General features: G+C 37.8%; 2 protein-coding genes across 2 annotated transcripts; one reads left to right on the plus strand and one right to left on the minus strand.

The window, feature by feature from the left end:
* The first annotated feature begins 8,647 nt into the window (after positions 1-8,647).
* Positions 8,648-9,265, plus strand: LOC148865233 (uncharacterized). Its single transcript, XM_088976365.1, has one exon. The coding sequence runs from the start codon at positions 8,648-8,650 to the stop codon at positions 9,263-9,265; it is 618 nt and encodes a 205-aa protein (XP_088832491.1).
* Positions 9,266-16,153: 6,888 nt separating this feature from the next.
* On the minus strand, positions 16,154-18,970 carry LOC148865234 (putative F-box protein PP2-B12). The gene is made up of 3 exons (XM_088979535.1): positions 18,490-18,970; positions 17,376-17,494; positions 16,154-17,270 (listed from the first exon to the last, which is right to left on the minus strand). The coding sequence occupies exons 1-3, from the start codon at positions 18,751-18,753 to the stop codon at positions 16,724-16,726; spliced, it is 930 nt and encodes a 309-aa protein (XP_088835661.1). The 5' UTR covers positions 18,754-18,970; the 3' UTR covers positions 16,154-16,723.
* Positions 18,971-27,682: the final 8,712 nt, after the last annotated feature.

Consider the following 27,682-nt stretch of genomic DNA (forward strand, 5'->3'; position numbering starts at 1 on the left):
TCACCATTGTCAACATTTCTACATCATTCCTAATGATCAAAATGTCATCTACATACAGAACCAAGAACATAACCTTATCACCACTGGAATTCCTGTAAACACAGGGTTCATTCGGATTCTGCTCAAAGTCAAACTTTTTGACTATAGAGTCAAACCAGTTGTTCTAACTCCTAGAAGCTTGCTTAAGTCCATATATGGATCTATTTAATTTACATACCATGTGTTCCTGACCTACAGCTATGAAACCTTTCAGTTGCTGCATATAGATATCTTCAGTAAGATCTTCATTCAGGAATGCAGTTTTGACATCCATTTTTCAAATCTCGTAGTCATGGTATGCTGCTATAGCTAGCAGGGTCCTAATGGATTTAAGCATGGCCACCGGCGAAAAGGTTTCCTCATAATCGATAACCTCTTTTTGAGTATACCCTTTCGCCACCAGACGAGCCTTGTAGGTCTCAACCTTACCATCGGGGCCCTTATTCCTCTTATAGATCCATTTGCAACCAATTGCTTTTACCCCAAAGGGCGGATCTACTAGAGTCCAGACTCCATTGGTCTCCACTGAGTCCATCTCAGCTCTCATGGCATCCACCCACTTCAGGGATTCTATGTCAACATAGCTTCCGTATAAGTCACGGGATCCTCCTCGCTGGTCGTAGCTTCCACCAGGTAACTATCATGGTCATAGCCGAAACAAACAGGAGGCCTGGAAACCCGGGTAGATCTTCTAGGTTGGTCACTACCTGGAACTTGTGGGATATCTCCCACTGATCCTAAGCTCTCCTCATCAAGAACAACTTCCTGACGATGATTGTTCAGGATGCAATCATCTTCCAAGAAATGGGCATTTCGACTATAGAACACCTTCTGTTCTCTCGGGTCATAGAATAGGTAACCCATAGAGCCCTTGGGGTAGCCTACAAATAGGCAATGACTGATCTTGGATTCCAACTTGTCTGCACTCGTTCTTTTAACGTGTGCTGGACAACCCCAAATCTTCAAGTGTCTCACACTTGGTTTCTTACCAGTCCAAAGCTCATAGGGATTCTTCAGAACTGATTTGGTTGGAATCTGGTTCAGCACGTATATCGCAGTTTCTAATGCGAAACCCCAAAAGGATGTGGGTAACTCTGAGTGTACGAGAAGTGACCAGACCATATCCAATAAGGTCCTATTCCTCCTCTCTGAAACACCATTTAACTGTAGTGTAGCAGGAGGAGCCAACTATGATACTATCTCGTTGACCTTCAAGTAGTCCCTGAATTCGTCAGAGAGATACTCACCACATCGATCTGATCGAAGGGTCTTAATTTCTCTCCCTAACTGTTTCTTGACCTCTTGTCTGAATTCTTTAAACTTTTCAAATGATTCAGACTTTTGTCTCATTAGGTACTCTGTAACCATACCAAGAATAATCATCGGTGAATGTAATAAAATACATATGCTGGTTACGAATCTTAACACTCATGGGACCACAAACATTAGTATGTATAAGGTCAAGCGTGCCTGTACATCTTTCAGGCTTACTACTAAATTGTCGTTTTGTCATCTTACCCTGAAAGCAAGGTTCACAAGTGGGAAGATTTTCTATAGTTAGAAAATCCAAAGGACCATCATTTACCAAGCTTGTGATACGATCTATATTAATATGGCCAAGTCGGTAATGCCAGAGGCACGTGGGATTAACTGTATCATAGATCCTTTTCTTGGGAATATCAACCAACGTAGTTTCGGCTATGTTGGTTTCCAGAGAAGGATGGAGAATATAGAGACTATTCTCAAGCTCTCCGTATGCGATGAATTTGTTATTTCTTTTAACAGTAATCATATTACCGAAAAGAATAGAGTATCCATCCGCACACAATTTTGAAACAGAAATCAAATTTCATCTCAAGTTCTGTACATAAAGACAATCTTTTAGTACAATAGATCCTTCTCTGAAAAATAACTCTATAGTTTCTATAGCCATAGCTACAACACTTGTAGAAGTTCCCAAGTAAAGAGTTACTTCTCCGTCACTTAGCCTTCTGCTTATCCTGAACCCCTGCAGTGAGTTACATGCATGAGTCAAAGCCCCAGAGTTAATACACCAGGAAGCAAAAGTTACCAACAAATTGGTTTCTATGACACAGGATTCGAAATTACCTTTCTTGAATTCCAAGTATTGAGGACAATTCCTTTTCCAGTGGTCGGTCTGTTTGCAGAAGTGACAGGCATCTGATGCTCTATCCTTCTTCTACTTCTTGGACTTAGCTACCTTCTTTTAGGGCTTTCTCTTAGCCTTCCTCTTCTTCTTGCCCGATTTTCCAGCTTCAACAAGCATGGCTATGGGCTCATCCTTCTGGATCAGTTCCTCGGCCCTCTGCAACATATTGCTGAGTTCCTGGATGCTGACATTTAGCTTGTTCATGTTGAAGTTCATGATGAACTAATTGAAGGAAGGAGGCAGAGAATTTAGGATGGAATTTACCTCCGTGACATGGTCAAGCCCGGATCCAAGAGCCTTGAGTTCATTAATGTAACCCATCATCCGAAGACAATGGTCATAAACCTGTTGGTTCTTGGACATCTGCATAGTCATGAACTGTTTTAGGACCTTCTGACGAGTAGAACAATTCTACTCCTCATACATCGTCCTTAGACTATCCAATATGTCCTTTGACAATTCGATCTGATTGAATTGCCTCTGTATCGGATTATCCAAGGAGGCTATGATGTAACAATGGACTAGGGAATTCTTCTCTTCCCATTCCTGATAGTCCCTCCTTTGGGCCTTAGAATCCCTATCACCCGGACGCTCTAGGGAAGTATTCTTTGCTACTTTGTCCAATTTTTCAAAGGTTAAGATCAACATAAGATTACTGTACCATTCAGCATAGCTTGGGCCCTTAAGTTTGTTGTCATCCAACAGCTTAGCGAATTGTCCATTTTCCATTTCTTGTAAAAGCAAACGTTAGTCCACAACCTAATTTGATTCATGTTATCTACATAGATATGGCTTTTAATCTATGTTCCACTTCCATTTGTTCATCTCCGAGATTTTCCTCCCATCTCAATGATAGAGACTGTGAATTATCTCTAGAAATGTAGGAAATCACATTGGGTGCATGGAGCCAACTGTTTCAACTGCATAACCCTACCACCTTTCTATGAAGGATCATATCCACTGATCACATGAGCTTTCCCTTTGGCCTCTGTTAGACAAGATTCATTGTCATTTTAGGTTAAACCTTTCTGTCCAGTGAGTGCTCACCCATCATATTCATGAACGCCAAGGTACCGTGAGAGAGTCTTCCATTTTAAGATAGGCCCCTCCCACATCGGTATATGACGCCTATCATCTTATGAAACATTCCAATAGATCCAGCAGCACTTGGATAACCCAATTTTATGGTGCGTCTCCTAATAACTGAAGGACCCATCTTCATGCTAATGACGGAAGGCCTTTAGAGAGTTCATCATATGAATCTCCCTATCAAATGCACTCATATTTCAGGAGGGAACAAAAGTTACGCCCTAGTTTGATTTAGGTCAAACCAAAGTGACTCCCACTGACTTTCATAAAGCCGAATTTAGGTGGGAACTAAACGGCTAGGGTTCTACATGGTTCCTCTTTAGGGGAGGTGTGGGGCCCACCACAAAGGGAGACCATCCAATGATCTTTAGGGACACCATGGCAATGATGTGCATTCAGCCATGGTGTGCGCAAGAGCCACTATCGTATCTGCATGGACCAAGTCCTTATGGCCCATGGACGTTGCACATCACACATTAATACATCACATGCAAGGATAGAATTGATCCAATCAATTAATATCTGTAAAGCCCATTATTAAAGCCAATTTAATCCATAATATTACTGATTAATATTATCTAGGTATATGGGCTGAATAGCATTAAGCAGTTCGGCCCATATAGCTTTTCTACAGTTAGTGGGCTTTAACAGTTTTAACTCCTTAAAATTGGGCCTTACAGGTGTGGGCCGAATTAGGTCTTGCAATTAAACATCAATTCCTTGACCCAAGAGTGGGAAATTATGACTGAGAACAGCCCCCATCGAACCACAGGTTTGGTCCAAACAGTTTGGTCCAATCAGGTTCGAATGGGTCTAGGGTTTGATTTTTAATCCAAGAATTAATTCAAGAAATTGATCTGAAATTAAACAACTAATTAAATACAATCAAAATCAAAACTAGGATTGTTCACACATCTGCAACCTGCAAAACAGAAGTTAGATCACAGTTTGCAGTTTCACAAACTACAAATCGCAGATAGCAATTTCTCCATCTGCAAAATCTCCTTCTCCTGCGCATCCAGCTTCGATCTTGAAATAAAATAAATAGAAAAACCCTAATTTTCTATTAATATCACATCAGATCGAATTCCTATACATTCAATCTAGAAGTTAAAAAAATTAATTACAGACCAAAATTTAAAGAACTACAAATCGCAGTTTTCCTACGCCATTAAAGAATTCGATCTCCACCGTACGAACGGTCCATAAATCAAGAAAAAAAAATAAAGAACTATTCTAAATATCATTCAGATTTATAAATATTTAATTTCATATCAACAGCCCTTAAACTAGGAACCGATTTCCCAAAAAAACAATTATCTGCGCAAATCGAGTAGAATGCCTTCTGCCCATTTGCGCAGGTTCAGATCTGATCTATTTTGGTTCAAGATTTGAACCATGGCTTTAAAACCACTAAAGGGATGAGAGATCCATCATATGGATAGCCGAACCCTGCAGGTAGGTAGGGAAAATTTTCAAAAATTTCTCTCTCTCCCATATGGGAATCACATTCCCTGTTTTAGTAAAATTGCATTTTCAAGGATCAATCTTGAACAAAAACCAGACTAGATCTGAAACCAAAAGGTAGGAGAGGGATATACCTGATATGGAGTAACAGTAACTCCCGATGAAGGTGTTCACGCCCAAGAAAATCACCAAAGACTACTCCCACTAAAGATGACACAGCGTAGGGTGGAGCAGAATCAGCAGGTGGTTCTTCACAAGAACCGAATCCTACAGCAAGAATTTGATGGAGGCTATGTGAGCACGACTTCATATTAGTTGTTCACTAAAAACTGACATCAAGAACCTATCTTGATCGCTTCTACAGTGGAGAACAAACTGGTAATGGCGGCAGTAGGAGGGCGCAAGAGCAGAAGATGGCGCAGTCTTACTGTAGCTATCTTCTCTCTTTCTATGATCTGAGATCTGAATGTGTTGAGTGTGACTGGAGGTTCACCCTCCTCCTCCTTTTATAGCCTTAAAGAGAGCTCATAATCTCATTAGGAGTTTCCTAATTCAAATCTATATTCGGATCAAGACTCTCTTTAAGAGATAAGGATAAGCCCTTATCTTATCTGCAGATTACATCAGCCCTCCTAATCTTATTAGGAGTTTCCAAATCCGAATCTGTATTTGGATTTGGACTCTCTGAGTGGATAAGGATAAACCCTTATCCTATCTGCTGATCCAAATCCCAGACCCGCCCCTGTTTAATTAATCTAATTAAACCAGTTCAAATTGGGCTTAAGCCCATTAAGTCTATGTGCTCATTCGGCCTCCAAACTGCTGCCTAGTTGGGTTTCCTTGTATGGCGTGGGACCCAAACATTGATCTACACATCAGCCACATGTGTTCAGCCTAGCCTCTATTACAAGGCCTAGCCGAATTCACTGCTTTGGACAGTGAACCCCTGAGCCCATCACCATGGGCTCTTAATGCACCCAACACTTACACTAAGTGGTCCCTGGGCCAAGCCACGTTATAAAAACCCAAGGACTGTGGGTAGATGCAAGATTAGCCCATCAGGTATTACCCTCAATGGTCTTACACTTAACCTCTTAGCCCATAATGATCAAACACCGGCTGACAAGAGAGGACATCTCCCTCGACTGCAAGGTGTAGTGCTGCACTCTCTACTCACATGGATCCCGGGAATTAAAACATTTTGCAAACATTTTGAAACCATAATATATATGTATATCTCTATATAATATATTTTGCAAAAAACAAATTTCAATAATTGAAATCGGCTGCCGCCAACTTTGGTTTCCATCAAAGAGAGTGCATCCCCGATCATTACCTTTGTCCGACAAAGGGGCTGATCCTATCACTATGATCACCCACTCAGATGAATTTTTAGACTGTCCCAACGTGCCTAGATTTTGACCCCCTCTAAGGATCTCACTGATTGGCACATCAAAGACAACCCAATCCGACACTTAGTGCAGTATCATAGTCGAGTTCAGGGGTCAAGTGTAACATTCCAGTTTTGCCCACTAATCACCAAGGTCTAGGGCAATACTGGAATTCTGGTCCGGTTCAGGGTTTCAAGTAAACCTACACTGCATGTACCTCGGGTCTCACCCTGGCAGCTGAGACAAGCTACCCCAACAAACTTGGCGGCATATCAGTGTCATCCTTAGTAGGATAAATCTCCCCAGATTTATCCAACGACTGTGAACATTCTAAACTAACACGAGTCTCATATGTGTTCGGTTTAAGGGTATTACACAGAAACACACCATAATAACATGAATCAAATATGTACTTTATTCCTTTACAATAAATGTCATAATGTACATTATTCTAACATCTTGCTCTCTCCTCTTCTCTCTTCTCTCTTAGAAACCCTATCACAACCAAGGCTTTTCAAGAAATGATTTTTATCAATTTTTCCTCTAATTTTTTGTAAGAATGGTATGGTTTCTTTGTATTACTCCTTAAACTGGACACTTATGGACTCGTGTTAGTTTAAAATGTTCTCAACCATTGGATAGACTTAATGAGTTTATAATGACAAGGTTGGCACTGGTATGCTTGTTAGACAATGTGTGCCCTTAGCTCCAAGGCTGAAATTGATGTTCAGGAGAGTTAAGACGAAGAGGGCAAATAAAACTAGTTCTCGTCACTCTCTTGCTCTCTCCTCTTCTCTCTTCTCTCCCAGAAACCCTATCAAGACCAAGGCTTTTCAAGAAATGATTTTTATCAGTTTTTCCTCTGAGTTTTTGTAAGAAAAACATTGGGGAAATATGACACACACATCCCATTTGATCCAAGCAAGTTGGATTGTAGTTATGCTGAAAACAGTGTTACTGAACCAACTTCTCCCGTACACTGCACCATCTTTAGTTGGAGGTTGGTTTTGGACTGATATTGGGTGTGAATATTCACTTTGGGATCTGTGATTTGTGGTCTCCATATCAGGTACAACCAACTTTATTTTTTGCTTCAAATCTACTTTGGTTCAATGCAAGATCAATCCAGAAATTCATATTTCAAAATCATTGGGAAATCAGTTCTCGAGATGGGTTAGAAAATTTTTTAAAATTCGCCCAGCAATCTAGCATGGTTCAGCCATCCATATGATGGATTTTAAACCCTTTCAACAATGGTATCAGACCACTAGGTTCAGTTCTTGAACTGAACTAAATCAGATTTGAATGAAAGATCAAATCGACAAGAACTAGTCTAGCATAATCTCTGAGAATTTGGTTCTTAGATAGGGGCCAATGATCTGAAAATTATTCTTTATATTTTCTGATATTATTTAGAATTTTTCTATGCTGAATTCTTGAATTTTTGGGCTAAATGTGTGAGGGAGATCAAATTCTTCGATGGTGGTAAGATTTATGCACACCATGCAATTTATTTTGAATCATTGGTGTGTAGTTAATTCATTTTATTTTCTAGAAAGAATGTATTAGGTTTTCTGATGTAAGATTAGAAATTAGGGTTTTTTTTTCTGATTTATTTACATTGGAGAACACACCGGAGATCGCAGAGAATGATAGGGAAGGAGATCGATGTCAAGATAGTAGTTCGATGACTTCCTACATTTGTTCGGATTAGATTTGGACAATCACACTATCAGCCCTAGTTATTTAATTTGATTAATTATTGTTCATTTGCTAATATGATTGTGAATCATAACTGAGAATTTTCATATCATAATCTATATGCATTGATGCATGTTTTTGGCACAAAGCCTTAAACCGATTTGACCTAGTTTTGGTCCAACTAGCATTGGCCAAACCTATGGTTCGTTGGGGATTGATAACAGCCCCTTGGATCACTGATTAAGTGATCAAATTTGGTTCTAGGGTAGGGATTTGATGGATCATTACATGGACTAATTCAGTCCATGCTTGTAAAACTTAATTAGAATATATTAAAGCAAGTTAAGCCCATTTAATTATGGACAACTATATGGGCCGAACTGCTTTTCATAGTTGGGCTCATATACCAAGATAAATATTATTCGATAAAAGGGTCCATTAATGGGATGATCATATGTTAATCAAAATGGATATGGGTTTTTGATCAATTATGAGTAGTGTGCTTTGTGAATGTGATTCATATATGGGCCATAAGTTCTTGCCCATGAAAAGACTTATGTGGCTTTCCATGCCCATCATGGATGAATGCACATCAATGCATGATGTCCATGGATCATTGAATGATCTCCCTTTACTGGGATTTTCTATTGCTTCCTCTCTAAAGAGGAAATCCATGGGAACCCTAGGCCATTTAGGGTCCTTTTGAATATGACCTTATGAAAGTTAATGGGATACATAACATGAAACAATAATTGGGTCGTGGGATAATTGCTCGTATAATTTGTTAGAAATGGCATACGAACCATTCGCTAAACTATTAGACAACAAAAAACTCAAGGGACCCAACTATGTAGACTGGATACGCAACCTTAACCTAGTGCTCACGTCCGAGAAATTGGACAAAGTTTCAAAAAACCCAACACTGGAACGTCCTAGTGAAAGAGCCTCTGAGACAAGAAAGAAGGAATATCAAGAATGGGAAGAGAACTCTCTTGCCTATTGTTACATCATAGCCTCCTTAGACAACTTTATCCAGAGACAATTCAACAAAATAAATATCTACAAAGATATCCTACATAGTTTGAAGGCCATGTATAAGGAGCAAAATTGTTATGCAAGCCAAAAGGTCCTCAAGCTGTTGATGACCATGTGGATGACTGAGAACCAAGCAATTCATGATCATGTCATGAGGATGATAGGGTTTATCAATGAACTAGAGTCTCTTGGTTCCCAACTAGATGATGACACCAAGGTTGATGCTATCTTGAACTCTCTACCCGCATTCTTTAATCAGTTTGTCATGAACTACAACATGAACAAGCTAAAAGTTAGCTTGCAAGAGATTGGCAATATGTTGCTGAGAGCCAAGGAACTAATCAGAAAGGACAAGCTAGTGGCCATCCTTTGATCAGTTTTCCTTGGTCATTTTTTTGCCAAACTAGCTTGTCAAGGACAAAAGATCCATTGAGTTGTAAACTAATTTTCAATATAGAAATAGTGTGGTACATAAAAATAGTGCTTAACTTCATTGTTTTGCTACTTACAGCCATCATGATTAATTAGGTTGGAAACCCATAAGTAGTTGGGTGACTCATTGGAAGGTTGGGCAGCCATTACACCTTTTAGTCAAGGGTCACTAAACAAATTGATGACCCAACTATTGCCCACAATCCATTGGACGACCTTCAAGATATCATCTCAAAAATTTAGAACACTAATTCATGTATTCGAAGCCTTGTTGAAGCAATGATAACTCTGTAGTTTGATGCCTTAAGGGCATCATCTCAGGGGTATTTTTGGCCTTAGAATAGTCAAAATGTGCCCTCTTCCCAGTTCAATTCAATATTGTGACCTCTGAAGGTCTCTGTGCAAATTTTGTGAAATATTGGGGAAGTTACATGGCTGAAATGGAGTTTTTGGGAAGCTGGTGTGAAGTCCAACTGAGAGAGGGTTTTTTTTTTTTGTGAAAAACTGAGAATAGGAGGGCGCCTCCTATCTGCTAAACCAAGTTTGGCGCCCCTCCTATTGTATTAGCATGCTCCCCTCTCCTTAGCAAACCCTAGGGCGCCTTTTAACCTATTCTTTTCATCACTAGCAAACCTTAGCCGCCCCTAGTTGTTTAATCTCCACCCTCCACCTCTTCTAATCTCCACCATCCATTCTAGGGCACTCTCTTTGTAGTTTTTAAACCCTAGGGCACCACCTAACTGTTAATCCTCACCATTCAGCCCCTAACTACTAGATCTCAGCCCTCCATTCCATCTTCTATCTCAACCATCCACTCTAGGGTGCCACCCACATCTTTTAAACTCCACCTTTCAATCTTAGGTGCTTCAATCTCCTCCATTCATTTCTAGGCACCCAAATCTCAGCCCTACATAATATTGGACACCCTCTTCTTTTCTTCTCAGCCCTAGGATCACCCTAGAATCATCCGAACCCTCCATTAAAAACTCTAGGGCACCCATAACTTTGCTAAAACCCATCTGTCATCCCCCTCTTTCTTTATATTCCTATTTGTATCCACCCTTCTCTATAAAAAGGACCCTAGAGGCCCTGGAGAAAGGGTTGGTCAATTCACCAATTTCGCAAGGCTAAGGTTTCTTGAGAAGTTCAATGGTTGTAGAAGGGGAGGATGCCCAGTTCTTGTCAAGAGAGGTTCCTGCAAGATGTTCAACCAATCTCCAACTACCGCCACTGGATTTGATCAACCATTTTTTTCTTTTCTTCATTTTTCTTTGACACTATTTTTATTTCAACACTCTTTTAGATTTAATTCATGTTCATTTCTCTACTTTGCAAATCTAAATTCGTCTAGTTCAAGGCTAAGGTATCTCGAGTGGTTCAAGGGCTGAAAAGGGGAACGACGCCCAATTCTTGTCAGGAGGGGTTCTTGTAAGTCATCCGGCCAATCTACATCCTAGATCCGAATTTCGTATCACTTTTATTTATTTCTTTTGTTAATTGCAGTACTCTGTTAATTTCTGAATTTTAGTTATTGTCTTGTTTAATTCCAAACCTTTAATTTCAGCATTAATAAATTTTATTTTCTTATTTTCTACAATTCCCAATTGTATTCTCTTTCCTAGATCTAAATACATAACGATTTTTCCCTTGCTTCTCTGTGGATATGACCCATTCTCACCCATTTACTGCGTTTGTATTTGCTTGAGAATCGGAAAAATTTTATAAATATTAAAACCGGTGTTACAAAGTGGTTAACAACACACTTCTGGACACACCAAGCAACTACCCACCTAAAGGAGCAACCATGAAGTATTTATCTCTAAGGGCCTTGGCCCAAAGATAGTTGTCATGTGTGAGGATAATAGAACTTGAGTTTGAATGGAAAAGTTGAGCCATTTCATTGGCTTTGATCATCATATATATACACGTACGTTGAAGAGATCAGTTACAAGGATAAGAATCAGAGAAGATAAGAATTATCTATAACAAATTATCTACAATAGTAAGATAAATGTTATCTAGGGGGTAACATGATAACCATGAAAGCCATGCATGCAGTGGTGGAAGGATAACGGTTATCCCTTGACAGCTCCCTTCAAAGTCAATGGGGGTTTACAAACATTGAACTTGAGAGTGAGATCTAGAAAACATGAGTAGGGCAAGGCTTTAGTGAGGATATCAGCCACCTGATCAGAATAGGGGATGTAGTGGATGATAATGGAATGATTAGCCACCTTCTCATGGATAAAATGAGCATAACTCGATGTTTTTGGTGTGGAACGTTTAACCTGGTTAGAGGCAAGGAATTTAGTCCCCATATTATCGCACCATAAAGTAGCTGGTTGAGAGGAGGAGAAGCTAAGCTAGAGGAGCATTTTCAACAAAAGGAATTCAGTAGCAGTAGAAGCAAGACATTGATATTCAACCTCCATAATGGAATAGGAGACAACCGGCTATTTCTGAATCCTCCAGGAATGAAGTTAGGACCAAGAAAAATTGCATAGCCACTCTACGGGCAACAATCAATAGGGCAACCAGGCCAATCAACATTAGTAAACGCAGAGAGAGAAAGAGAAGCCAATGGACGAAGAAACAATCCATGAATAATTGTACCCTTCAAATAGCAGAGTATTTTTTTTTTCACTGTAGACCAATGTTCTTGAAGTTGGAGATTTGATAAACTAGAAGACCATGTTAACAGAATAAGAAATTTCAGGCCATGTTAAGGTAACATATTGTAGAGTGGGGTCAGCCAATAAATCGCCACTACCAGCAGAAAGTTTAGTAGAAGAAGCAATCGGTGTGGAGGCAAGTTTTGCCTCATGCATTCCGGCATGGACAGTAAGTCATGCACAATACTTATGCTGAGAGAGATGATTACCATCCTGAGAGCAATGCGTCTCAACACCCAAAAAATAATGAGTAAGACCAGGGTCCTTGAGAGTAAACTGAGAGAATAATTCAAAGATGAGAGAAGAGAACAGTGGAGCAGGAACCAATAATTAGTATGTCATCGACATACGCAAGTAATATAAGAACTGTGGAGCCAGAGCACCTAGTAAATAGAGAAGTGTAAACCCTTGATTCAATGTACTTGAGAGAGAGGAGAAAAGTATGAAGTTGAGTTAACCAAGCACGAGTTGCTTGTTTGAGGCCATATAAACTTTTGTGTGGTCGGCACACATGGTTAGGAAACGAAGGATCAGTGAAGCCAACCGATTGTTTCATAAGCACTTCTTCATCAAGAACGTCATGAAGAAAGGCGTTACTAATATCCAATTGGTGAATGTCCCAGTGGAAAATAGTACAAGGGAGAGAATGAGCCTAATTGTTGTAGGCTTAACCATTGAGTTGAACGTCTCAAAAAAATCAATTCCTGCTTCTTGTGTAAAGCCCTTAACAACAGACGGGATTTAAAACACTCGACAAAGCCATCAGGCTGTCCTTTTATTTTGAATACCCACTAGTTACCAATGAAGTTTTTATTAGGAGGTTGAGAAACTAAAGTCCAAATCTGGTTAGCCATGAGGGCTTTGTACTCATCGGCCATGGAAAGAACCCAACGAGGGTCCTTGGAAGCAATGGAAAAGGAGGTTGGCTCAACGTTTGGCAATAGACCTGCTTCTAGTGCATAGCAAGGACTAGGTTTGAAAATACCATGGCAGGATTGAGTTTCCATGGTATGTCTAGTAGCCAAGGAGTGGTTGAAGTAGGCATCGGTTTAGGCACTGGTTCAGGCACTAGTTCAGGGAGCCGCTGGGTAGAAGTGGATGGTGCACCAACAATGGTTGGCTCAGTGGAAGATTCAGGGATTGGCTCAGAAAAAAAATGAGGTGGTGGTCTAACCAACTACCGAGGAGAGGGAGATACTAGAGGTGTGGGACTAATCCCCAGTAGAATCAGTAAGGGCCTATTTGCTTTTCGGTAAGTTACTTAACTGGGTAAATGCAATTACCTGGGTAAGTTTTTCCTGCCTAAAAATTTATTATTAAAAGTGGAAAATAAACTTTCCCGCTCCCCACATAAATCTGAAAAATGATCATGAGACTCTTAATCAATGGGAACCAAAATCTCATTGACCAACTTTCCCCCTTCCCAAAATCCCAGAAAAGAACACCCCCTAAATGGAAAGTGTTGCTCATTGAAAACCACATTGTGAGAAATATAGATGTGACCTATTGGTAAGTGCAAGCATTTGTAGTGTTTATTGTGGAGACTATAACCAGTGAAAACACATTCATCTTATCATAATTCCAGTTTAGACCGCCGGTAGGGACACAAGTGGGGAAAACAAGAGCAACCAATAACTCAAAGTAATGAATAATCCGGGTTAGTTGAAAAGAGTTATCATTACAACCTAGTAAATTCTCAACATGATTTTTAAAATTGATAAAAATATTTGGAACAGCAGATTTGAAGGGCAAAACATCTGTAATAATTAATTATAGAGATCAGAGCAAGTAATGATAGCCATCCATTATAGATATGTAGTAATGATAGCCATCCATTATAGAGATCAGAGCAAGTCGCCAAACATCTGTAATAATTAATTCAAGAGGTTTATTGGCAATATATGAACTAGCTTTGAAGGGCAAAACATGGCTCTTGCCTTTGGAGCAAGCAGTGCAAAAATGAGAAATAACAAGAGAAGTGATTTTGGAATTGGGATGACCCAATCGTTGATGCCATATATCCTTGTTGGTGTGTTCCCCGACGAGACCAGAAACATGATGGGAGGAGCCACGAACAGTGAAAACTTTGTAGAGACCATTCTTAATCAGACCTTGAAATAGGAGCTTCTTCATCATTCGGTCCTTGACACGAAAGCCAAGAGAGACAAAAATAAACACAACCTTGTTTTCCATGCAAAATTGGCTCACAAGTCACAAACAGCAAATTTCTAGTAATAGATGGTACTCGTAAAATATTATGTAATGGGAAGGAACTATGATCAATATGAAATGTAGAAGAGCCAAAATGTGAAATAGACAAATGAAAGCCATACCAACAGTGATTTCATCTAAGCCGAGATAGGGCTCTCGAATGGAAATATTCTCAAGTGCTGAGATCAAATGATTGTAAGCTCTTGAATATGGAAAGAGGATTCAGAGTCCTTTTTCTTGTTGGCAATAATATTGTCTGAAAGAGAGTTACCGAACAGAGAGTGGCAAGAAAGTCTCTTCTCAAAGGTGATTAAGAGCCTTTGTACGTCTGGAATGGTTATTTCATCCAAATGAGTAGTAACAGAAATAACAAATGTATCATATTCAGTGGGCAAACCTCCAAAAATGTAGTGAATTAAATCAATGTCTAAAACAATGTAACACGGTGCAACCAAGGCATTTAATAAAGACTTCACCTTTTGGATATAATCAGTGATGGATAAATCACCTTTTCGAACATAAGCAAATTAACTCGAATTTAAGGTCATGTATTCTGGGTTTGTTGGAAGAATCGGTTGAGTCGATCCCACACTTGTTTTGAAGTTGTATAACCTACAGCTTGAGCTAATATAGGTTAAATGAGGTAAGAGAGAATCCAACCGAGGATGAGTTGATCCTGTTCAACCCAAGCCGCGAAGTTTGGATTTGAAACTTGTTGATCATATGATCCATCCAAGTGTTGCGGCGGGCACGGAAACAACCCGTCAACATATCTAAGAAGTCGATTTCCTTTGAAAACCGGAATGACCTGTGCACTCCATAGGAGTTAATTGTGTCTATCGAGTTTGATTGAGATCAAAGTCATGAAGTTGGACAATGCTACTACAATGATGGTATGTATAGCATTGCTACTCTCACCTTGAGTCTGAGAGGATGACATTGTTGTGGCCATAACAGGAGCTGAGTGATGACGTGAGTCTACTGAATGCTCTGATATATACCATAATAGAACTCGAGTTTGAATGGAAAAGTTGAATCGCTCCATTGGCTTTGATCATCATATATATACATGTACATGGAGGAGATAAGAATTATCTACAACACAGTAAGATAAACGTTGGGATGATAACGTGATAACCACGCAAACCATGCATGCAGTGGTGGTAGGATAATCGTTATCCCTCGACAGAGGAATATAATTGCTTCCAGGCTTTCAAATAAATTCCAGAAGTCTCGCGTGATGCAATTAAGAGTCTAACACATTGAGATTGGAAGTAAGTTGATTGGAGGAAATGGAAAAGAGTGCCTACTTAATGAGTATGGTTTTTCCAAATACCACCATTAGAGTTACAGTCCTTGGGAGGCAACCACGTCCATGACTAACCGTCTCGGAATTGGAGATGCATTCCTACTGAACAGGATCGACGACTTTTCCTAATTGTTTGATTGCCCAAACAATCTACAAAAACTAAGAAAACAAAAGCATCTCCAGTACAGGACAATTTTTTTCCAAGAGAAGTAAATCATCTGTGAAAAGAAGATGATTCAACTTGTACCTGGAAGTCTGGAATATCCCTAATGTATCATTTGTGGGCTCAAAATTAAGAAAACAAAAGCATTGCAGCTCTATTACGAGTCCTGATATTGGTGGAGTCTGATTACCACTCAGCATGCAGCAGGACGCTATGGAAGGGGGGGGGGGGGGGGGAGGGCGGTAAGAACCTTTAATTCCTACATATTTTCCATGCATATAGCCCATCGTGGCCTGGGATCTAGGAACCTTTTCTACTTTTCTGCCCTCTCATAGGTCATTATTTGCCACATATATGAATCACTCTCACCCAACAGAATTGCTTAAACACAAATTGACAAGATGGCATTAGTCGTCTGATTGATACCTATACAAGAGTCTTAATAAAAATTCCAACAAGAAATTCAACAGAAACTTTGAGCCAAAACAAACAATTTTGATCAAATTAATGCTGATATTTATACAGACCATGACAGTCTGAGTTAATCTCCCTGTTGGCCATCGGCGTTCTCACCAATAGCTTGGAGCTACACACAGTACATCTTACAACCGACCGGACAATTCTAATTACAAGCATACAAAGTCCATGTACGCAGGTAGATACCTAGGTACGACATCACCTACAACTTCACTGGATTTGACTCGGTATCTTTCAAAGGACAAAAGTACACAGTTGATTAAAATAAAGAACAGAGTAGGGACCCAGAACCATCATCTAAGAACTGATGTGTAAAGGACAATAGACAACAAAAAGAAATCACAGATTCGTTTTTTAAGCAAAAACAATCACAGATTGTTTCCCCTTTTATGGTGCTTTAAAAAGCTTCCACTGACATTGAGAATCAGTTCCCATTTGCTCCCCTTTGAGTTGAATTCCAATTTAACAATGAAAACTAATGCAAAAGAATCACCCCGGCCGGTTGTCAACATTTGCTGTGGCAGTGCTCTAAAGGGCTAGAGGAAAAATAATGTAATAGCTAGGCTTTCATTTATTTGGTATTTTGGTCTCCTTAGGCCTCAGCTCTATCCCCTGAACAATGAGGCCAGACTTCCAATGACCACCTTTCACCTCTAACAGACTCATCTGCACCTCTCCATCCTCACCCTTGCCGATGTAAAACTCACCCATCTGCACTTCCAGCCACCCATCACCTCTCTCTTCAGGGAACTGCCCCTCCAAATCCAACATCTGTTGTGGCAACCGAATTGGAATTGGTGGCCTTATTGAGGTGCTTAACCTAAGCGTCCTCTGAAACAACCCCGTATTCCTTAGCCTTCCAAACTGCGCATTCTTCCGGCTATCTGGATCCAAGTAAGCGGTCTGCACCTTACCAGTGCCAACATCACTTCGTCCTCCTCCCACAAATTTCACTACCACATCCACTGGTTGGTAGTCGAACCCCATGCTCCCCTCTGCAAACTTGAATATAAATTTGGCTATGTATGTTGTTTCTGGGGACAGCGTTCGCGTATCAACCTTCCCATCAATTTGTAGCCAGCAAACTTCCTCCAGATGAGCAACCTCACCAAACCTATACATGTCAAATCCAAGTTTAAGAGCGTCTACATGAAGGATGAATGAATGAATGAATGAGAGAGAGAGAGAGAGAGAGAGAGAGAGAGAGAGAGAGAGAGACCTTGACTCAGGGACAGATGGCCATGTCCAATTGTTAGTAGAACCTCCCCATGCAATGGAAAGCCTTCTTGCGCCTAGTGTATAACATTTCCTCCCAGACCATTTATCCAGCGCAAAGCTCTGTTCAAAGGCCAATTCCAAATTATATATGAGAGACAGAGAGACACCAACGTCGAGTGCATGGAATTTAATGGAACACTTGTCAGGAAAAAGTACAGGATAAAAGTGCAGGAGAGGTTCTCAGCCCACATCAACCTTGGTCCTCTATCGAATCTTTGTTCTTTCTTTATAATAGAATAGAAAAGAAAGAGGAAGCTTTTTTTTTTTAAATCAAAAGCCACTTTGCCTTAAAGGCTCCTCAGCCCACAATATGTACATCTTTGCTGCATTGGGATCTCAAGTCTACTCCCACATCAATCCACCTACATACCAAACTCTGAACCTAACTTTCTAAATTATACTTCTGGTTAAAACCTAATTATTCTATCCGCATTGATCTGTTTTTTTTTTCTTTTTTTCTTTTCATATTTTATTAATTAGATTTAGAATTTCCAACTTTTATTTAGTTTAACAAAATTTTCTCTTCCCTTTCTGCATTTTTTGTTCCCTGATTAATTTTTCTTCAATTCTCCAATAATTGATTGCATGCTTAAGATGGGACTGTAGGAGAAAGAGAGAACACCTAATTTATTGGCCCACTAAATAATTTCATTGTACAGGGCCCACTAAGTAGTAAATATATATAATACTTTGAAATCTGCTTTTGTACAACTCATTTGAAATTCAACAATTTATACTTTATCAAACTCATTTCAAAATTAACAGTTCCGAAATGGTATTTGTTTTGAAGAGATTAGAATCCAAAAACTGATTAAGATTAAAGCATTTTTAAATTCAAGAAAAAGATAAAAGGAAACCATGATCTTTGGTTTATGGGGATATTTTGGAATGATGAACTGAATGTAGGGAAAATAGAAGTGAGATGTATATAAAATATGGAAATGGAACAGAAGCGGCATTTTAGAAAAATAAGATGAATGGTACTGAATGTACACCCATCCAAGGGAAGAAGTGAAGAAGGATCAATCCAACAGAAATAGGATAAGAACTATTACCATATAACCATCGTCTATGAGGATGGGGTAATCACATAGACGAAAATACAATTCCTTCTTGGAAGAAAAATCCACAGATGAAACAGATCTGGAGAGAATGTTCTTATAATCAGATGGTAGAAATTTCTCCCATACAGAGTCCGAATCCGCTGCTGATCGGAAGATAGGCGACACCGCCGACGACCTACATGCTTCTAGGGGAGACGTAAGGGATATGATCTTGGAGATGCATTCTAAAGGAAGAACGTTGAAACCCGTCACCATGCTACCTTATTCTCTCTCTCTCTCTCTCTCTCTCTCTCCGTATATTTATATTATATATGGCGCTTCTCTTCACAGTTCACACTCACACAACGCTGGCACTCAGTCGCAGTCTTCAAGGTTCTGTTATATATGTACAGAGAAGATTGCAACGATGTCAACTAACGAAGAAGGCTTCACCGCTAAGGATATTTCGTTTCCTTTTTCGCTTTTCCTAATTAATTTTCATTATTCTCAGCATCTGTGTCTTTATGGAAAGAGAAGAAAGAGAGAAAGAGAGGCCATCAATGAGCAAAGAACCCTTCGTGGCTAAGATTCTAAGTCGGATATTACGGGGGGAGTCCGTTAGTTTACTAAAAGAAGGCAGATTTGGATATACGAGATCTCTGTGACTGTGAAACCAAAGAATTTACGTTATAGGTTCGTTTATTATGACCAAAATACCCCTATGATCGTTGAGGCTTCACGTAACTCATTATGCATATATATGTAAGGCTGCAACTTGGGCCGGGTTGACCCGATCCCAATCTGAAAAAATCGGGTTGGGCTGGATCAGGTTGTCATTCAGATTAGGGTAATGGATGATCTTTGCTAATCTGATTTCAATTTGGATTGGATAAGGGATGATCCATCGGGCAACCGAGCTCTACTATTAGTCTATTACTATGGTATATACTATCAATAGTTCATTTATCTTAACTATTAGTGCTGTCAATGGATTTAAAAAGATGGATGCGCTATTGGGCACCCTAATTTGATTGTCTCATCTTTGAATGTTACTTGTATGTGATTGTATTGGATACAGATTTAATCCACTCAATCTAATTAAAATCTTATTCAAATTTAAAAATATTATTGTATGTATAATTTATAATTGATAAATTTAATATTTTATATTTATATATGTTTATTGTAAATGTAAAAGTTAAAAGTAACTAGTGGGGACTCATGCGATGCATGGCATTTATTAAGCAAAACCTAAATAATAGAAAAGGCTATTTAATAAAATACCTCCTATAGTTTCCTCCCTTTACTAAATCTACCCTATAGTTAGTATTTTACTAAAACACCACTTATAATTTGCAATTGATTTAATCAATCTTCTATTAGACGATAGTGGAAATGACAGTGTTGATCCTAATGTTCATTTAAATAAATTTAATCAAAAGAAAATAAAAATGACAATACCATTTTTGCCCTTAATAAGACACAGACAACCACTCTATTAGCTTTATTTGGTAAAATTTGTTTTTTATACAAAAAAAAAGTATTAAGGGTATTTTTTAAATAAAAATTATGGTACTAATGGCAAAACAAACACTCTTTAATGAAAGGTTGATTAAGTAAATAAGTTGTAAAATATATGGGATACTTTAGTAAAATGAAAACTACAAGGTAGGTTTAAGTAATATGTAAAACTATAAGGTTTGTTCTAGTAAATGAACCTAATAAAACACATAAGAGTATACAATTGTTTTATATTTTCAACTTTTAAATAATTAATAATTATTCATATTTTATATACTACTTTTAATAAAATTTTTATAATACAAAAATAAAAATAATTAAGTTGGATCAGTTTTCTAGTATTCATCAAACTGATGAAATAATTAGTCGGTTTTCTAGTATTCATCAAAAATAAAAATAATTAGCTTTATTCATCAAACTGATGAAACCATTCAACACGATCCAAGTTGGTCGGTTTTCTAGTATTTTAAGTTAGCTTTGGTTCAAAAATTTCCCAATTCGATCAAGTTGGATCAGTTTCACTTTGGCCATTTGTAAACCAACCAAAATTGGATGACCTAACCAATATAATATATATATATATTATATATATATATATATATATATTCGGTTTTAAATATAATTTATATATATATATTCTGTTTTAAATATAATTTTTAATATGGAAAAGTGGGAAATTTTTCATATTTCTTAGTCTAAAATATTTTATATTATAAATCTAATTTTTTAATAATTACATTGTAAATTTTTAAATTTAATTTAATTTTTAAGTTTAAATCTATTGAACCAATTAACCAACTAAAAAACTAACCCAAATTGATACAACTTGAGTGGGTCGGTTTACACAAGAGGTCAACCGGTTTCAGCTAACCAACTCCCCAACCTGACCAGGTCAATTTGGTTGGCCAAATAGCCTACAACCGAACCAAACCAACTCATGAACACTCATAATTTCATCTAAATTAATAGTCTCATATCTAATAAATAACTATATTTTAATCTCCAATAATTATTGAAAATTTATAGTGAAAATACACAATTATTGAAAATATATTCATACTGAAAAATACAATAATTACAAAAATACAAGAAGTACTAAAAATATATTAGCTTAGTCAATAAATAGTATAATCTCAAATATTAGTTTAGACTCCAACAAATATTAATCAATAAGTTAATCTCCAATAACTATTGAAAGTTTTAAGTTAAATAACAAAACAAAATAAATTTATACATAACCATTGAAAATACATTTATCACAAAAAACAATAAATAATTACTGAAATACAATAAATATTAATTTTAGTATATATAAATATAATAAATACAAATTAAGAGTTTAACATTATTATTAATATATATAAATTGAAATCCCAACACAGTTCAAAACCACATTTCAGCATTGCTTGGTGTAGAAGACCACCTCACATACATTGAAATAGGATAAAAAAAATGAATCACAAATTCTTTCAACCCTTTAAACAAAAAAAAAAAGGAGATTTGATCTTTCATTAAAAAATGCTAAAACACCCTAAAAGTCACCAAAGGAAACACCCAAGCCCAATTTTCCATGTCTAAGCTAGATCCCTAGTAAGCTTTAACATATCAAAATCTTGAATCAAAGTTAAAGAACAATAACAATGTAAGATAAAAACATCAAAACCAATTAAATAAAAAAAAAGTTAAAATCAATTCTACAAATTTCATCTAAGATTCAAACTACAATAGTAAAAAATTAAGAATAAGAAATCTAGGAATTATGATCAAAATCAAAACTACAATCATCAGAATCTGAAACTCTCATCTAAAATGTCTATCTTCCGACTCAAGGTTTTTGTTCCCTATCTTAGATAAGTAGATACATAACTCTATGAGATCAACTCTTGACAAATAGCATCAAAAGGCCATTTTTTACCCCTTTCATTATTTGTCTTGTGTCCATCTCTCATCTAAGTGGATGCATGAGTCTATGTGCTTAGCTCTTAAGAAGTAGCATTAAAATGCCATTTTTTGGAGCCTCTTCTATCTTGTGTTCATCTCTTGGCTAAGTAGGTACCAGACTCTATCAAAACTCCACCTTGACTCATTTCAAGTATTTAAACTTTGGGAGTGTCTAGTAGCTATATATGTGTATATATGGTATAGGGTCCAACCCTCCCTTGGCTAGTACCAAAGGATACTTTATTCCCTCAATCGAACTTGGGCCTAGTAGATGTTTGGCTCTATGAATTACTCTTGAGAAATAATATCAAAAGGCCACTTCAAACTTCATACCTTCAAAACTCTAGATGTCAAGTAGGTACACATATGGTGTAGGGATTGGTATTCCTTAGTCAGAATCAAAAAGACATTCCCATGTTCCTTCATAAACTTTCAAACTCAAATATCTTTTTTGCTCTTCTCCAAATTGAGTAGATGCTTAACCCAATGAATTTGATCTTGGGGAGCAACATAAAAAAGGTTGTTGTTGCATAAACATGGTGCAGAGACTAATTACTCTCGACATTTCCTTCTAGTCTTAACCTTTTTGCAAAACCCAAAAGTCTTTTCTAGAACTAAAGGTCTTTTCTAAATTAGAACTTGATCCTAATTAAAACACTAGTTGCCCAAGTCCCAAAATTAATAATAAAAATGAGGGAAAATAACATGTAACAAATAGAATCAAATCCCAATACCTAACTCATAATAAAATTCTATTTCTAGAATCATTCGATATAGAAATCTATAAAGTCAACAACAACAAAATAAAGGAAAAACTTATAAAATGAAGTGAAATAAATTGTCAAACCATCAAGTTCTATTGTAAGGATTATCAAATAAAGTCTCCTTATCAAATCCTAACTTATAAAATTTCATGTCATGTATACTCAATTGCAAAAGTCAACATTCCATAAACTTGAGAAAATATCAAAGTCTATTAATACTCTTTCAATCTTATCAAAATCGACATAGTTAATCAATTTTCCTCAAATCCCAAAAGACTTTTCAAAGTTTCTTTAAATATTTGATTTGTTTTCCAACTTCAAACTCAAACTTTGTTTTCACTTTCTAAATGGTTTTCCCAATTTTAAGCAAAGGTCCACTAATTTAAGACATGCACCTTGCATAACCTAGTCAAGTTGCCCATAGATCCCTACACTTCCTTGCTGGGTTCCCTTTACCCACTCCAAGGAAGACATCTTATCTAATTACCTACATAGCTAGCCTTCTTAAGAGCCCTCTAATCAAAAGTTAAACAATCATAGAATATGATCAATCCCTTTCTTTTGGCCAACACTTGTGTAGATGCTTCAACTCAAGTACTTCACACCAAGTCTATTACCTCAACCTCATCCATTGCACCTTACACCCTTGTCAAGTCAAGTTTAACCTTGACCCATTACTACTTAGGATCCAAGATCTAGTTAGACTAGTCCAAGTATCCTCAATAACTATAGGTGCATACTAGTGGTAGGTCAGTTTTATCGAGGTTTTTAGTTGTTTTTGCCCGTACTTCATCATTTGCATGAGCATATTGCATGTCATAACATGTTGCATCGCTAGAACTAATCCTTAGTCTGCACTAGTCTATTCCCACCTGTTAGATGCCTACAACCTAGGTCAATGCCCTCATAGAACCATTAACATAGACCCTTGAGACAACTAAATTTTAGGCTACCCTAGTTCCAATAGAATAGAACAAAGCGGCACAACACCAATCAAACACATTTAAGTAATGATAGAACCCTTTCAAGATCGTAATGAAGCAAGTCTCTCATCAACCTCCAACTGAGCAAAGAGTTGTTAATTATGCTCCACCAAGTGTAGGTACATAGTGCTCGCCAATCTCTTAAAGCACAGAAAACACTAAATCGATACCATATGGACGCTTGCAATCAGTCTACAGCTCATCTTTCCTTTGCAAAGAACTCATAATACAGCACAGTTTTGCAATGAACCCGTAGTTCATCACATGATTGCAATGAACCCACGGTTAGCGCAAGCCTAAAACAGACTCGATTTGAATTTATGATGAGTTTTTACACACATTTGGTCCCGCGATGAACTCTAGACCGCAATGGGGTCCTGGTTCGTTAAGAAATGAGCGTGAATAGTGACTACACGTGTAATTTCGAGTGACGAATGTAACAAGGTGCCAAAGGGACACATCGCGAAACCCTAGCAATGCTCCTTAACGACCGACAGCGGATCCAATATTCCCTTTCCTAGTAAAAAACAAATACCTTTAGCTCCTTTCTTTCAGGATCTCAGGATCTTCCTCATAAATAGAGATGCTTCTCATAATGAAATTCATTCATTCAACCACTAATTGACCCATATCATTGGATTCTCTACTCAGCTGTCTCACCATTCTCCTTGCCCTAGCCTCCCAATTAATTCTTTGTCCCTGGTCTTCCTCTACCCTTCAAGGAGAGCACCCCTAGCCAGACCACCACCTTGCCTACACCAAGAAGAGTTAGCCAAGATGAAAGAAGACATGAAGGACATACGAGCATCCCAACTAGATGAGTTAGCCTGACCACCACCTTACCCTAATCTTAACATTCCTGATAAAGGTTAAAATCCCAAAATTTCACAAGTATGAAGGATTTAGTTACTCCAGAGCTTACATCCTTCTTTATTGTACGAACATGTTTAAGCTTGGATCTAATCAAATATTATTAGCACAGTTATTTCCCAAGAGCCTAAAAGGAGCCACTTTGGATTGGTATACGCAGCTCAACCTAGACAACCAGAAGACATGGAACAAATTAGTGGAAGAATTTATCAAGAATTTTGATTTCCACCCATCGCCAACATGGGGTGATCTAGAGCCCCATACTCAAGGACCGAATGAAGGCTTCTCCGTGTATTTGAAATGATAGAAGATTATGTCTATCAGAGTGAAGGAACCCTTGCTAGAGGATGATGTGATTAAGATTCTCATCAAGTCACTCAGAGAACCTTTTTATTCAATAATGATAGGACAAGCTTTCCAAGACTTTCATCAATTGCAAGAGGCTAGTGAATGCATCAAATAGGGAGTTAAGCATGACAGAAACCACCTAGAATCCATAAATCCACCAGTTAAAATAAAAAAACCTACTTTAGTTTTCACCATACATCAACCTTCCTCTTCAACACAGAAACAACGAACTTTAACCAATCCTTTCAAAAAAAGAGTTAAGAGACGATTCACTCCCCTCCTTTCGTAGTCTTAATTACTTCCCCAACTGATCGAGGATGGATATCTAACACCTTTGTCATCAAAACCAATTCCTAGTCCTCTATTGAAGAGCTTCAAGTTAGAAGAGTATTTCACTTATCACAAAGGATCAGGGTACTCGAAGAACAACTGCATAATTCTTAAAGTCAACATCCAAGATCTCATTGATATCAGACAGTATCCCTTAAATCATCACTAAAATGTGTAATCACGTGTATAACCTTTTCAAGAACTACGACTGGCCCGATCCCTCACAAGAGGTACATAGGCAGCCTAGGCAGTGGTGCTTGGATGCGACTCGAATAACCAAATAAAAATAAATCCCTAGGACTCTAAAATAAATCCATTTTAGCATCCTCTCCCAAAACCTTAGTCTTTCCACCCAGACACCCTCTAGGTACCAACCCTTATAGTCTAGGCATTGCTTGCAACATTTCTATATTACATGCACACATATTATCCGCAACATCACTAACAATCATTCCATGCATGTTTTCATCCCATCTAAAGTCTAATTCTCTTAAAAGGAAAGATGACTACACCTACCAGAGACCAATTCAAAATCCAACAAAAGATCAAAGATCTTTGAAAAGCAATGAACCTGTTAACCTTCAAAGTTGATTGGATAGTCTCCCACATAGGAGCAACACTACTAATTTTTGTTTCAAATCCTATGCCATTGCCTCAACCATCCAAGAAAGAAGGGAAGAAGTTCAGCCTGTTACCTTGCCAACCTTCCCAACTTTTGCCCATCTTGGTCGAGAAAGGATACTTTCATTTGTTGTCTTGGAAACCTCTTACAGATCCAAGGAATTTGAACCAAAATGCTTGTTGTGCCAACCAATCAAGGATTAGGACATGGGACTAATGAATATTGGCAATTGAAATATGTTATCCAATGCTTCATTGATGAGGACTAATACAACCTTAAGCTCAAGATCATGGACATGCTGCCGCCTAAACACATTTGCATTGAACTTTTTTTTTCTTTGTGCCTTAAAGCTTAGTGTACTCAATTTCTTACTTAATGAAATTGTTTTATATCTTTTATCAACCAATATTTGTGTTCCAATGCTTACTTCCGGCAAAATCACAAATTCAACTAGGTCTAATTTGTCCTTCTAATGTGTTTAGATTTGACAATCGAAAATCTACAATAAGTCTTGTCGATATGTTCTTAAGAAAAATTGGTTGTTAAGTAGAAATTCAAAGAAAGAAATATTCAAAAAAGGGGGACAAGCCCTAGATAGCATAGGAATTGAAGGCATAAGGGCAATTGAGTCAACTTGCAATAGTTACTCCTGGGCCAAAATAAAAGCAACAAAACCATTAGTTGTTGATCAATCAAAGAAAGGATTGGAGGCCATCTTCGGTCAATCTTTTCCCTTAGACCCTCATCATTCATTCAAACGATAGTCAACTCCTTTGAGCCTTTCATCAAAACCTTTCTCTGATGAAACCCACAAGTTCCCAATGATGCTTAAATGAAAAGGGCAAACAAAAAATCAAAGGCCAAAAAAAAAAGAAAGAAAGAGCATAAAGAAAAAAGAAAAAAAAAACAAAAAAAAAAGAACTAGGGGAAAACTCACCAAATGGCCCCAACATTTTCAAAAGTAATAATTCTCTCTTGACAGGTCAATTGGGAACAAGCTAGTGAGCTCTAGGAAGCTTATGGTTGGCTCAAAGAGAGAGTTTCCACCCATTTTTTAAAGGAAATGGGCTCTCATTTTCAGACTTGAAAGTTCAACTTTAACTCTTTGATAATGATTCCATCCTCCATGGGAAAGGCACTGAATCGAAAGCTTTTAGGTTCTGAAGATTGGGAGTGGGAAGGTTAGGCACCCCTCTCTTCAAACTGCTATAGCAGACTATTATGGGAATAATTTGGGCTCAAATTCTAGCAAAGCAACCATTAACAGGATTGCTCAAAACTCCTAAAGTCTAGCAAAAATGCTCCCAACTTTGCCCTGAATTGATTTGAGGTGATGTTATCGGGTCTTAGGTACTAATTTCCCTAAGACCCCCACCTCTCTACCTCTTTTTCTCAATATGGAGGAAGCCAAAAATGCAAGTTTCCCAAGGTTTTAGGACTTTAAGCAATCTGAAACTAAACTAAAAGCATAGAGATTGTGGAATGAGAGGCTTACCTCTCATGCACAACCTTCAAACAAACTTTACTACAGCTAAAAGGACTTCAAACGAAATTGAAGTGAGACACGAAGCTAGGCTAAGTGTTTCTAGTGTAATTTTTTGAAAATAGGGGATGAAGCTTGAGCTTGGCTTTAGGGATTTTGGGATTTCAAGCAGAATGGGTGTAGTATTGAAGTTAGGAAACTACTGCTCTCCTCTCTCAAGCTTAAGTTGGGCCTCTATTTATAGAGGAAAAGAGAGGGAGACGGGTCTGAAGTTCATCTAGCTACAGTGTCTATGATTCAGCAAAGCTCTTTCACTAAAATAGGCAAAGATTTTGAGAGAGAA

The sequence above is a fragment of the Nelumbo lutea genome, chromosome 3 (assembly GCF_056320005.1).
Source record: "Nelumbo lutea isolate HS-2025 chromosome 3, American lotus-T2T, whole genome shotgun sequence".
Taxonomy (NCBI): domain Eukaryota; kingdom Viridiplantae; phylum Streptophyta; class Magnoliopsida; order Proteales; family Nelumbonaceae; genus Nelumbo; species Nelumbo lutea.

Excerpts from the sequence above, each read along its gene's own strand:
- LOC148865233 (XM_088976365.1), top strand. The coding sequence starts at position 8,648 with ATGGCATACGAACCATTCGCTAAACTATTAGACAACAAAAAACTCAAG.
- LOC148865234 (XM_088979535.1), bottom strand. The coding sequence starts at position 18,753 with ATGGTGACGGGTTTCAACGTTCTTCCTTTAGAATGCATCTCCAAGATC. Across the intron at positions 17,495-18,489 it reads TCATAGACGATGGTTATATG|AGCTTTGCGCTGGATAAATG; the intron begins GTAATAGTTCTT and ends GCCTTTGAACAG. Across the intron at positions 17,271-17,375 it reads CCATCTGTCCCTGAGTCAAG|GTTTGGTGAGGTTGCTCATC; the intron begins GTCTCTCTCTCT and ends TGACATGTATAG.